Source organism: Prosopis cineraria, unplaced genomic scaffold, assembly GCF_029017545.1.
Source record: "Prosopis cineraria cultivar Desert tree isolate PC_DT_omini unplaced genomic scaffold, ASM2901754v1 PC1, whole genome shotgun sequence".
Classification (NCBI taxonomy): Eukaryota; Viridiplantae; Streptophyta; class Magnoliopsida; order Fabales; family Fabaceae; genus Prosopis; species Prosopis cineraria.
The window spans coordinates 46412229-46425102 of NW_026555332.1; the positions used below are offsets into that span (position 1 = coordinate 46412229).

A 12874-nucleotide genomic window follows, 5' to 3' on the forward strand; every position below is an offset into this window, starting at 1 on the left:
ATACAATTTATTCTTTAATATTTATAAATTTACGATTCTTAGTTCTTAGATACCAGTACAGTGACGACGGATGACTAAATACGTAAGATATTTTAATATATAAATCACAGATTGTCACTCATAAAAATTAAATAGGTGTATTTATATTTTTAAAAATTAAGTTAGCTGACAAGGAAACAGTAAACGATTACAAAAATATATGATTTCATTTATAATTATAATCTAATGACTAACTGATTGTATAATTGGAATATCAAAACTTCATGATTTGGAAATTTTGATTTGATACAAATCAAAATATAAGAAAAAATAAAAACATATTTTTATTATGAAATAAACAATTATAGATGATTAAAATGAAAATTAATCAAATTGTACATGGATAGTTTAGATTTATTAAATAATTATTTTCTTAATAATATAATAAACAAGTGTAAGTAATATTATTATTTGGAGTGTGTGTATAAAATATTATTCAAAATTTCATGATCAAAGATGAATTAAATCCCAAATCACGATTTCATTAATTAAAATATTAAAATGGAATGATTTGAAAATTAAATTATGATGTACAGTTTAATGTATATTTTTTTGGCTGGAAATGTTAAAAACTTTAAAATATAGTGTTTAGTTATAAAAAAGCAACCACATCTCAATTATAAAATTGTTAATGCTAACAAATTATTATGGATACACTAAGATATTTTAAATAAATCTAATATAAGTAAAAAAATTTTATGTTTCACGGGTTATTATTATAATATATTTTAAAATTATTAAGTATTTATCTGAATTTTGAAATTAAAACATTAACCCTAAACAATTCTCCAAAATCTTTTAAATTTAAAAATGTAAAAATTGACTCGTTCAAACTTCAAATTATTCTGTTTCGGCAGCCAAATTTATAATATCTGTTAATCAAATCATTCCCCTGTAAAATGATTTATGGAGGATTGCGTGATGAAAAGATCATAACAGAAAGAATTGAAGTTTTTGTCATAAAAAAAAAAAAAGAATTGAAGATTTTGAACACGAGTAGTTAGACATGTTCAATAATTATTGTGATAAAATATAAATAAAATAAATGGTTAACATGAAATAAAGATTTTAAAAATAAAAAGACAAATAATTCAAATTGAATATGAGTAGTTAGACATGTTCAAAAATTATTTTCTAATCAACAAACAATGGATTATAGGCAGTATTTTTTTTTGGAATGAGCACTAAATCTATACTGATTTGTTTCCTCGTTTGTTTCCTCGTGTTTCTGATTTTTATCATGAATCATATAAATCTAGATCAGGTGGAGTAATCGGTAGGATAATAACTAACAATTATTCCAGATTAAAAAGTAACGACACATCAGATACATAATTTATGAATAATAGAAATTATCCTCGAGATTAAGAGACAGGCAAGCCCAACCAATGGGCAAAGGAAAAAAAAAACTGAAGAGCAAAGCCAAGTGGCTGCAGTTCCCTTCTATGCTTATAGCTAGAAGAAAAGATTAGTTTCTCTAAATAATGTAGTTTAGTTAATTTAGTATCATTAATCCCTTGGGAAAGGAATAAACACATCAGACAAATAACGAAAATCATGAATTAACCATTTGGGCTAATTAAGATTCCAGGCCCATTGCTTCATCAAACGTTCTAACTTGGGTTGGACGATTGGCATCATCTAGTATTCTAGTCCACTAATCTGATGGTTTAAAATACATCACAAAAAAAGAATAGGATGCTTATCTTTGTGGAAACACCACTCAACCCTCAGCTAATCGGTTTCGTATTTGATTTGGATCACACGATTTTGGAGCTGCATCGAGATTCATTTTACGTCATAAGCAGACAATCAGTATCTCAGTATGAGGTTTACTTAGGATTAATATCTTATGCATTACGATTTACACTACATCCGTGTGCCTCCCTGGCCTTTGCCTATACATATTTTTATTTTTGTTGGGAAAACTTAAGTTTCTCTTTCCGTCATCGCTGTTCTCGTAGAAACCTTAATTTAATCTCTCTGGACTCGGCAGAATTCGGCGATGAAGTGAGACGAAGAAGAAGCGAAGGGAAGGAGAAGAACAGCCTTAATATTACCATAACATATTTTTTTTTTCTTCCATAGAAAACTGGTTCTTCGTCTTTCTTTAAGACCGATTAACCACTACTAGGTAACTCAACCATAAACCATTGAACCTTTGAGGTTGAGTCTTCAACTTCCTCCTCACTTTTTCGGTTTTTTTGGCTGTCATTGCTGTTTACAGTATGATTGCTTTGTCTCTTTTACCTGTGGATTTTTTCGTTTACAAATGATCAACGCTGGACGTGTTTGCATATTATGTATATGTGTACATGTCAATTATATGTGCCCTCTGAGTGTTTCCGTTTCCTCGCCCATCATTTTTGCTTTTGAACTTGTTGTGTTTAATTTGTTTAGTGCCTGAGAATTGAGTTTTCCCTAAGAGCGTTCGGTGTCGGTTATCTTTCGAGTAGTACGAGTTTGTCCTTCCTTTTTCATCGATCACTTTCCTATCGATTTAGTCTTTTGTCTCTGATACGATTGCCTTACTGGGAAAGAGGTGTCACGAACGCTGTATCACATTTTTGTTACGATCCTGATGGCTAAATGCAGGGATTAATTTTGAAGATAATAGGAAATAATTTCCAATGGTCTATAGGGACGAACCTTTAACAATAGAACTGAGGTTGTTCTAGATTGGTCTTGAATACTTCTGCAAGAGGAAAAGAGCAGAGTATCCTTTGTTTCTAAATTAAGATTCATTTGGGATGCCTTTGTTTAAGAATTTGTGGTAATGAATGACAATCTGAAAAAGATTTTGAACTGCACAGGTGTCTATTTGCATTGCTGGATAAAAACAATTAATGGAAAATCGAGGCCAGAAGCGCCCAGAAATGGTAGATGAACTACCTGCTGATAAACGGGTGTGCAGTGCATTGGACTTGAGACCGAGTTCCTCTAACACATCAAATCAAATCCATACCGATTCCACACAGTCAATGCTGGAGACCCATGATAATGACATGGATACTTCATCATCTGCCTCAGCTTCAAGTCGCTCAGAGGGAGAACCTGAAAAGGATTCAGCTTATGGGTCATGTGATTCAGATGACATGGAACAGCATTACTACAGTCTCCGAGGCTACCATCGGCAGAGATTATCTAGCGATCATGGGAAGTTCAAAAAACTTATATCAAGTCTGAGTGAAGAGACTGAGCCTTCTGCTCAATTAGCTGTTCTTACAGAACTTTGTGAAGTTTTGTCATTTTGTACAGAGGGTTCACTCTCCAGCATGACCTCGGATTCATTATCACCGCTACTGGTTAAGCTGGCAAAGCATGAGAGCAACCCAAACATAATGTTGCTGGCTATAAGGGCTATCACCTATATATGTGACGTGTATCCTCGATCAGCTGGAATCCTTGTTAGTCATGATGCTATTTCTGCTTTATGTCAAAGATTATTGGCTTTTGAGTATCAAGATGTAGCTGAACAGGTTATTCATGGTTGTTTATTTGCAATATATCTAATTGAATTTTTGCCCTTATATAGTATGAAAGGAATATATGGTTATAGATCTTGTGTTAATGTAGTGTCTCCAAGCATTAGAGAAAATATCCCGAGAGCAACCACTTGCTTGCTTACGTGCTGGGGCTATTATGGCTGTTCTAAATTACATTGACTTCTTCTCAACAAGCATTCAGGTAAGCCTCAAACTCAACATGGCATCATCCTTGTGGAAGTTGGCCCTTTTTACAAAAAACTTTTAAATCCAAGAATTTATCGGCTTTAGTTGTTAGAGGGCTTCTTGATGAAATAATTCTGTTTCACTAACCCCTCCACTCCCTCAAAACACCTATTCAGAGAGTGGCTCTTTCTACTGTGGTGAACATATGTAAGAAGCTTACTTCAGAAAGCCTATCACCTTGCATGGAGGCTCTACCTATTTTATGCAATCTTCTTCATTATGAGGATCGGCAGGTACCAAGAATGGACTTTGGATGATGATTCTTTATGTCCTCTGTGTTTTAATATTCCTTTTTTAATAGTTATTAACCTTCTATGCTTAATTCCTCAGCTTGTGGAAAATGTTGCCACCTGCTTAATTAAAATAGTTGAGCAAGCTGGTCACTCATCCAAATTATTGGATGAACTTTGTAAGCACGGGTTGATTCAACAAGTCTCACATATTTTAAGTTTAAATGGCCGGACAACTCTATCTCAACCAATTTATAATGTAAGAATCCCCCCCCCATCTTGCAGTGTCTACATTTCCTAATTTTCTCTATTGTCTTTGAATATGATATGAGCTTATGATTTTGATTGGCAGGGATTGATTGGACTACTCGTCAAGCTTTCTTCTGGTTCAGTTGTAGCCTTCAGGACTTTGTATGAGCTAAATATAAGCAATGTATTGAAGGATATCTTGGCTAAATCTGACCTTCCACATGGGATATCATCTTCTCATCCCATAGGCGGACATTGCAATCAGGTATACAGCTTAGTCTGCAGTACTGTTTTGTCTTTCACTGTTTTCATCCACACAATTTAAGTAACTGTTGCAACTTGACATTCTGTGGTTAATGTTTTTCAGAAAATAAAACCAATATCTTGGCCTCCAATCCATCTTATGATCATGTCACTATCTTATGGATTCATTAATTGCATGGGGATTTAGAAGAATGGTGTCATGTCTTTTCAGGTCATTATTGGGCTAGGTTTGCATATTCAGTTTTGGGGCTGTCATTTTAAATGCAGAAATCTTTATAGCAAAGCATTTAAGTTCTGTCTTCAAATATTCACATTTAAGTTCTTTATGGCACAGTGGCATCAGGCCCTCCCCATAAAAAGGGAGGTTGCCTATTTGAACCCTAAGTGGTGTAGTCGTCTGTGTGTGGGTGGGTGAAGGGTGTGTGTGTCTCCCTTCTCTATCTAGAATTCACCAATCAACTCCTCAGAGTCCTCTCCTATGAGTTGCACACAAGCATCTGTTTCTGTTAACAAATAAAATAAAATAAACCTCGACTATTGAAAAGGAACCTTACCTGAAATTCCACTTAATTCAGTGGCCCTCCAGTCCATGCCCAAACCACAATTCATCGATTCTGTAGGCTAAGTAGTGCTTGGTATGACTTGTGTAAATGTCATTCATTTTAATCATCAAAAAGCAAGCATGTTGTTTTTCACACCAGTGATATTATTTTGTGCTTCAAACTGAAAGTATAATGTAGGTTTTTTTGTTTTTAAATTTATTTCTTAGTAATATTTTTTGCTAATTTATGGCCCCTGTTGTCACGGTCAGACTTGAGAATCTAATCTATAATTGTTATTTGACCTCTGAATTTTTCCTTCCCTATTCAGAAGTAGAGATTGGAAAGAAAAAAGCAGGATAATGCTATATAAACATAGTTTATAGCCTTTCTAGTCAAAAACAGCATGTTTACTAAGTGAATTTAGTGAACCACAGAGACGGATCTGGAGGGTCATAATTGAGCACGTTGCACTTTCATTGGTTTTTGCCTAACACACTAACAGATTGCTTTTATACCGTTTCAAAATTATCTAATTCAAATGCATGTTGGATATCTTGAATTCATGAACTATCGCATCCAAGGTCTTTGGAATATCCAATATAATTATTCTCCAACTCCATGATACAAAGAAACTTCTGATAGACATATGATGTATAATATAGATCATGTTTGTCACACTGGCCATTTATTGTGTACACATACAATTCAAAATTCGAAGGTTTTATGCTGTAAAATATGTAGCTGAAGCGTATATATATTCTTTTGCTACATAAAATGTTATGAGCTATGTCTTTCCTATACTGCAGCCTTTGAGAGGATTTGGAGTTTAGATTCAAACTCTTGCCACATCTGTTGAGTTTTGTTATTGGTATTAAGTTCCTTTCGTTGAAGGGAGGCTTCAATCTGCAACATATTACTTGGTTCAATTTTTTCTCTATAAAAAATTCAAGTTTGTCCTATTTTATGAGACTTTTTTTTAAAAAAAAAAATCAAGTGAACATTGACTGAGAATTGATGATAATGTCAGGTATATGAAGTTCTGAAATTGCTCAATGAGCTTCTCCCTAGGTCTGACAAAGATCAGAATGATCAACTACTGCAAGACAAAGAATCCTTTCTTGTTAATCACCCAGATCATCTGCAAAAGTTTGGGACGGATATAGTTCCCCTGTTGATCCAGGTTGGTTTTTTAGTATAGACATGTTTTCTTTTTTATGTCCTTTTCATTATTTTGTTTTACCTGCTTCTCCGTTTTGCAGGTGTTCAATTCTGGTGCAAGTTTAAATGTTTGCCATGGATGTTTATTTGTGATGCACAAGTTAGTTTATTTGAGCAATTCTGACATGCTTGTTGAGTCACTTAAGAATTCTGGCATTTCAAGGTAAAGCAAGTTGCCTTATCCTCAGAGTTGAAGTATTAAATTAAATAATTTTGATAAATTATTTATTTTATCTAGTTAATGTTGCAGTTTTTTGGCTGGAGTATTCACTCGAAAGGATCGCCATTTGATGATATTAGCCTTACAGATTACTGAGATAATTCTTCACAAGTTTTCAGATAATTTCCTGAAGTTGTTTATAAAGGAAGGTGTCTTTTTTGCCATTGATGCGCTATCAACTCCAGGAAGCTCTTCAGGGTTGATGTTCCCTGTGTTTGGTGGCATTCGATTGGCATTTGACTCAAGTCAAAAGTCTTCTTCTAGGGACCTTAAATGCCTGTGTTATGCGTTTTCTACTAATCACTCTGGCACAGCTGTATTGGATGCTGGAACTTGCAAGCTTGAGAAGGACTTAATTATTAATATTGCAAAGAATATAAAGTCAAATTTCTTAGCACCAGAATTATATGATTCTGAAAAAGGATTGACAGAAATTCTTCAAAATCTCAGAGCACTGTCTGTGGCATTAAATGATTCACTTGGCTCACCCACTAGCGATTGTTCTCTTGCTCTGCCTGAAGAGAAGGTTGATGATATATTATATCGAATTATGGAGAAGATTACTGGCAAGGAACAAGTTTCTACTTTTGAATTTATTGAGAGTGGAATTCTAAAATCACTGATAAACTATTTATCTAATGGTCTACTTATGAGGAAGAATGGTGGAAGACAGGGTGGTTATGATGTTGTAATTGAAAAACGATTTGAGGTTCTTGCAAGGGTATGCCTATCATATCCTCAGCTTCTTTCTGGAGACACACGCTTTTCTTTTCTAATACAGAACTTGCAGGGTGCACTGGCTTCTTTGGAGGCTTTTCCTGTTTTTCTAAGAAACGGACTGAAACTAAGGGATTCATATGCTACTGTTCCAAATAGATGTCCATTGCCTTATCCTTGTCTGAAAGTTCGTTTTGTCAAGGGTGAGGGAGAGACACACCTTAATAATTACGCCGAGGATCTTCTTTCAGTTGATCCTTTTTCATCCTTAAATGATATTGAGGGATATTTATGGCCAAAGGTTAGCTTGAAAAGCACAAATCATGTAAAGCCATCATCCAGCCAAGTACCATTCCAAGCAGAAAGTCCACCCATTCATCTACCGTCAAATGCAAGTTCCTCTCAATTAAATATTGGGCCTGATGTTTTGCTAGCCAATATAATTGAGACACAGGTTATATTTCTAAATTCCTGGTTACTGATTCAGTGAAGCTGCATTCTAATTCTATATTTTTTATTGTTTTATGTATTTTCCTTTTGGGGCTGGAGGTTGTTGCATGAACCTCATGATGCTCTTATTTTTTACTTTTTGTAAGGCGCCTGGATTTTCTTATAAGCAGATCTATTTATTTTGCAGGGAGAAGAGACAAAGCTGTTACAACCTAGGCATGAAAAAGCTGTCAGTGCAAATCCAGGGGAATCATCTTCCTCTGAAACTCATGTGAGTTCAGCAATTGTTGCAGAACATATATTTGGTTTTTATCTGTGTCGACCTAAGGTTATAATGGATCAATGATTATACGCTTGTCATTTTATGGGTTTTATTACCCATTACTACTGCTTAATGGTTAATTCTAAATTTTCCTTTTTTATGTTGAGATTCGTTGTTGTTTTTTTTTGTTTTTTTTTTTTTGGGTACCATTCACTTGGTATTTGTGTTGTAGTTCTTATATCTTTTTAATCTTCAAATTTCTATTAAGCACAGTTCTAATATATATGTGCTTTAGCTTATATATTTACTTTTATGCTTATATTCAACAGGGGCATGAAGAGCGAGAACCACAAACGTATGCAGAAGCAGGTCCAAAATTGGAAAGACATTTGGCTTCTTGTAGTAATGAAACTGAACGAAAGCTTGTTTTTTACCTCGAAGAACAGCAGCTGGATCCTAAATTGACACTGTATCAGGCAATTCTTGGTCAAGTAATGAAACAAAATGACTCTTCCTCTGGTGAAAAAGTGTGGAGTCAAGTGCACACAATAACTTATAGAATGGCTGTGAAATCTGAGGACGTAGCCCCTCCAGAATGTCTTTGTTCCCCTAAAGATGTTGTTATCATCAATAAAGTTGCAGCTTATATGCAGTACACTCCTTTTTTCTCTGACATATTCTCCTGTGAACTTGTTTCTGATTTAGAGAAGTCAAACCCTACTTATGATATTCTGTTTCTGCTTAAAAGCTTGGAAGGCATGAATAGATTTATCTTTCACCTCATGTCTCGTGAAAGAATTTGTGCTTTTGCTGAAGGGAAACTTGATAGCCTGGATAGCCTAAAAGTAGTGGTTCCTTCTGTCCCACAGAATGAGTTTGTGAGTGCGAAATTGACAGAAAAACTGGAACAACAAATGCGGGATCCTTTTACATTCTCTATTGGTGCGATGCCTCTGTGGTGTAATCAGTTGATGGTTTCATGCCCTTTCCTATTTAGTTTTGAGGCAAGAGGCAAGTACTTCAAATTGGCAGCATTTGGTCAGCAACAGATTCAACCTCATCCGTCTTACAATGATTCAGCAGCAAGCAACAGGCGCCTGAGCCTTGGGGTATTGCCTCGAAAGAAATTTTTAGTTTTTCGCAACCGGATTCTGGAATCTGCTGCACAAATGATGGAATTACATGCATGTCATAAAGTAGTTCTTGAAGTGGAATATGATGAAGAAGTTGGTACTGGTCTTGGACCAACGTTGGAATTCTACACCTTGGTCTGTCAGGAGTTCCAGAAAGTGGGAATGGGGATGTGGAGAGAGGATAATTGGTTTTCTTCATTGAAGACAAACTTGCAGGCTGAGACGAGAATTATGCCTCCCTGTGGACTCTTTCCTCGTCCGTGGCCTTCAACTCTAGAATCATCTGGTGGTATACAGTTTTCTGAAGTAACAAAGAATTTTTTCCTTTTGGGACAAGTTGTTGCTAAAGCTCTTCAAGATGGAAGGGTTTTAGATCTTCACTTCTCCAAAGCATTCTATAAACTTATTCTTGGAAAGGTACACCAATTCTACATGCTATTTATGAGCTTCACTCGAACTTGAAGCCTAACATCCAAGAATTATTTGCTTACAGATAGTCATCATGTTTGACTTGGTCTCTTTATTTTCTTACCATTTCTTTAGGAACTTTCTCTGTATGACATTCAGTCATTTGATCCTGGGCTTGGTAGCGTGCTTCAAGAGTTTCAGGCTGTTGTTAACCGGAAAAAATTTTTGGAGTCTGCCTGTGGAGACAATTACGTGATGGAATTTGATGCATGCTTTCGAGATAGAAGAATTGAAGACCTTTGCCTTGATTTCACTCTTCCTGGGTATCCTGACATTGTTCTTACTTCTGGGACTGATCACACGGCAGTAAGATATTACTTGATTTATTGTATTTGTTTTTGTTTTGATATTTCTTTGGTAATAAGAATTCATTTGTTTTGGTAGGTGAATATGAGAAACCTGGACGATTATGTTTCACTTGTTGTGGATGCCACTGTGAAGTCAGGAGTTTCCAGACAAGTTGAAGCCTTCAAATCTGGTTTTAATCAGGTTCTGCCATCATTCGCTTTGTTTAAATGATACTTAAAATACTTTCTAATCTCGTTTAGTTTTTAACAACAGAGATAATTAATATACAAACCTTTTATATTACTATATTTGCTCTCTCTCTCTCTCTCTCTCTCACACACACACACACAAATGTTCAAGAGAATTTGGGTTTACATATTCTATGATGAGCTAAACGAATTTGAGTTTAAAGTTAATGCTTGTATGGTTTGAAGGGTTGGAATCGAAAATGATGAGATGTGGTTCCAATTGAGGCAGAAATAGTTACTGATTAAACAAAGACTATCAATTGAAGAAGATTCTTTCTTGTTTTTGGGCTTTATGTTGATCATAAGGTTGTCAGCTTCAGCTCCCATTTTCTGCTATGTAATTGCCCCCCACTAAAACGTTACAGAATGCTCCTCCTCCTCCTTTTTCTTTAGATCTTGTGATAGTCAATGAATTGATAGTTTTTTTTTTTTTGGACGTTGTGATTGTGAATTATTTGACTTTTTTTTTTTAACCTTGTGATTGTCATGTATTTTTTTTCCCAACTCCAGGTCTTTTCCATTGAGCATCTTCGCATTTTTAGTGAAGAAGAACTTGAGCGATTACTCTGTGGAGAATTTGATTCTTGGCCTGTATGTATATATTTCATTTCTCAATGTGTATAAACCTGTTTTTGCGAAGAGGAAAATTATGAAAACAGCTAAAATTTAATAATCTCTTTTTAGCAGTTCAATGAACTGGCAGATCACATTAAATTTGATCATGGGTACACTGCTAGCAGTCATCCGATCGTTAATGTGAGCATTCCTGTTATTCAAATGACATTATATATGTTTTTGGTTGTTTCAACTGTAATTTTGTTAACCCAATCCCATAATCTGTTGCTTACTGCTGTGGAATTTCAGTTGCTGGAAATCATTCAAGAATTTGACCACGTACAGCGAAGAGCATTCCTGCAGTTTGTGACTGGAGCACCTCGACTTCCTCCAGGAGGATTGGCATCTCTTAATCCTAAGCTGACTATTGTGAGAAAGGTGTGTGGATGCTATACCCTATAAGATGAAGCTCTGTTTTTTACGCTAGGCTTTATGACTGTTAACTGTCGTTATTTTTGACAGCATTGTACCAACCGGGCAGACACAGACTTGCCTAGCGTGATGACTTGTGCAAATTACTTGAAGTTACCTCCTTACTCATCAAAAGTACTTTTTCATTATTTTCAAACTTAAATGACTAAAGCCTTCAGAAATTAATGTTCATAAACTGGAGTCTTATTTTCTTTGGTCCCTTCTTTTTTATATAAATTCCAGGAAAAGATGAAAGAGAAGCTCTTGTATGCCATAACGGAGGGACAAGGATCATTTCACCTTTCATAAGTTCATTCTCTTCACACATCTGCATTTCAATGCTGAACCTGTAATTATTAGAGTAGTCGCTAGAGATGTAGACAAGGATCTGGATGTGTTGCTGGCAAGAGTGGTGGTGGTTGGAAGAGGAGCTGATTTGCTGCTGAAGGAGAAGATGCTGCAGTCTTCACTGACTAGAATTGTTGGGGTGTGTACATAGCCCGCAAATACAGGAAGTTCATTGACTTGGGTTGGTTGTACAGAAACCAGGGGGTACTTTTAAGTGTTTTCTCTTTAGATATTTTCATGTACAGAATGGTGTACAGAAATCACTTTGGATGGTGGCCTTTTGTTTAACATCAGTAGTTGACTTTCGCCTTCAGCGTCTCAGTATTTCTGCTATATATTTGATTTTCAGGTAACTTGTATATTCTTGCAAGGGTATACGCAAATCATGTGTTACTTTCATATGTATTTTAACTACTTTTTTCTGCATTTTATTTATCGTCCCTGTCTGTGATTTAATATCTTTAATGCCTCAGTAGTTCAAGCAGACCATTTTTGATTACCAAGTTCCCTGTATGCTAAGAGCAAGTATCTCCAGCCTACGTAACGTGTCCCCCAAACCATCAAAGAAGTGAAATACTCCCTCGGACCACAATCAACTGAGCCACATGTAAATGAGGGAGGTATTTTGAAAAGAATGACACATGGGGTACAAGTTTTCATATTTTGCAATTTGTATTTTTTCTTTTTTAATATTTTGCGCCCCTTATTTTAATATGCTAAGTTTAAAATTCAATTCAATTTTATTTTTTAGTCTGGATTTGTTCAATTTTTTAACTCAATCTAATGAATATTAGCCTATTACTGTACTTAAATACTAATATTGTTTATTAATTATTTAAAGAAAAAAATTAATTTAATTAAATCAGATCTGTGTTATCCTCATTTTGAATATTGGTCAAGGATTGATAAAAAAAAAAAGGCAATAAAAAATAAAAATTTAAGACTCAAGAATAAATTTATTGAATGTCTTTCATTAGTTCATTATACTTGCACTTGCAGGTCTTTAATTAAAAGTTGAATGAAAAAAAAAAGAAAAAGAGAAAAATAATGAATTTAGAAGTAAGAAAAAGGTTTTTTTTTTTTTTTTGTGTCAAGGATTTTGGTTCCATCATGCCGCCCAACCCAAAATCGTGACTTCATTATTTATCACAATATAAGTTATAATTAATTAATTTATAATTTATGAATAATGTTGGTTAAGATTTTAAATTTTTTAAAATGTTCACATTGAAATTTTAAGCTTCTAAAAATATTCATATATTTTCATTTATATTTTAATTAAATACTCTATGCAATAGCTTTGATAATGATAATTATTGTTTTGATAATGATAATTAAAATTTTAATGCGTGATTTTTAAAAAAATAATAAATAAAGTAATGATATAATTAAAAAATAAATATAAAAATTAATATGCCTTACATTGTAATGTGAAGAAAGC

At 34.4% G+C, this 12874-nt stretch overlaps 1 protein-coding gene across 4 annotated transcripts; it reads left to right on the top strand.

Annotated features, from left to right (window-relative positions):
• Positions 1-1951: 1951 nt before the first annotated feature.
• On the top strand, positions 1952-11862 carry LOC129315565 (E3 ubiquitin-protein ligase UPL4). 4 transcript variants are annotated; one of them, XM_054959373.1, is made up of 18 exons: positions 1953-2205; positions 2853-3518; positions 3616-3726; positions 3887-4003; positions 4101-4259; positions 4353-4514; positions 6083-6235; positions 6315-6436; positions 6524-7664; positions 7848-7931; positions 8252-9472; positions 9599-9829; positions 9908-10012; positions 10570-10650; positions 10744-10815; positions 10924-11052; positions 11137-11220; positions 11329-11862. In XM_054959373.1, exons 2-18 carry the CDS (start codon positions 2886-2888, stop codon positions 11392-11394), a joined length of 4671 nt encoding a protein of 1556 aa, XP_054815348.1. In that variant the 5' UTR covers positions 1953-2205; positions 2853-2885; the 3' UTR covers positions 11395-11862. The 4 variants fall into 4 exon arrangements, with proteins under 4 accessions (XP_054815361.1, XP_054815348.1, XP_054815341.1 ...); XM_054959366.1 differs by having other exon boundaries at positions 1953-2173; XM_054959376.1 differs by having other exon boundaries at positions 1954-2173; positions 10747-10815.
• Positions 11863-12874: the final 1012 nt, after the last annotated feature.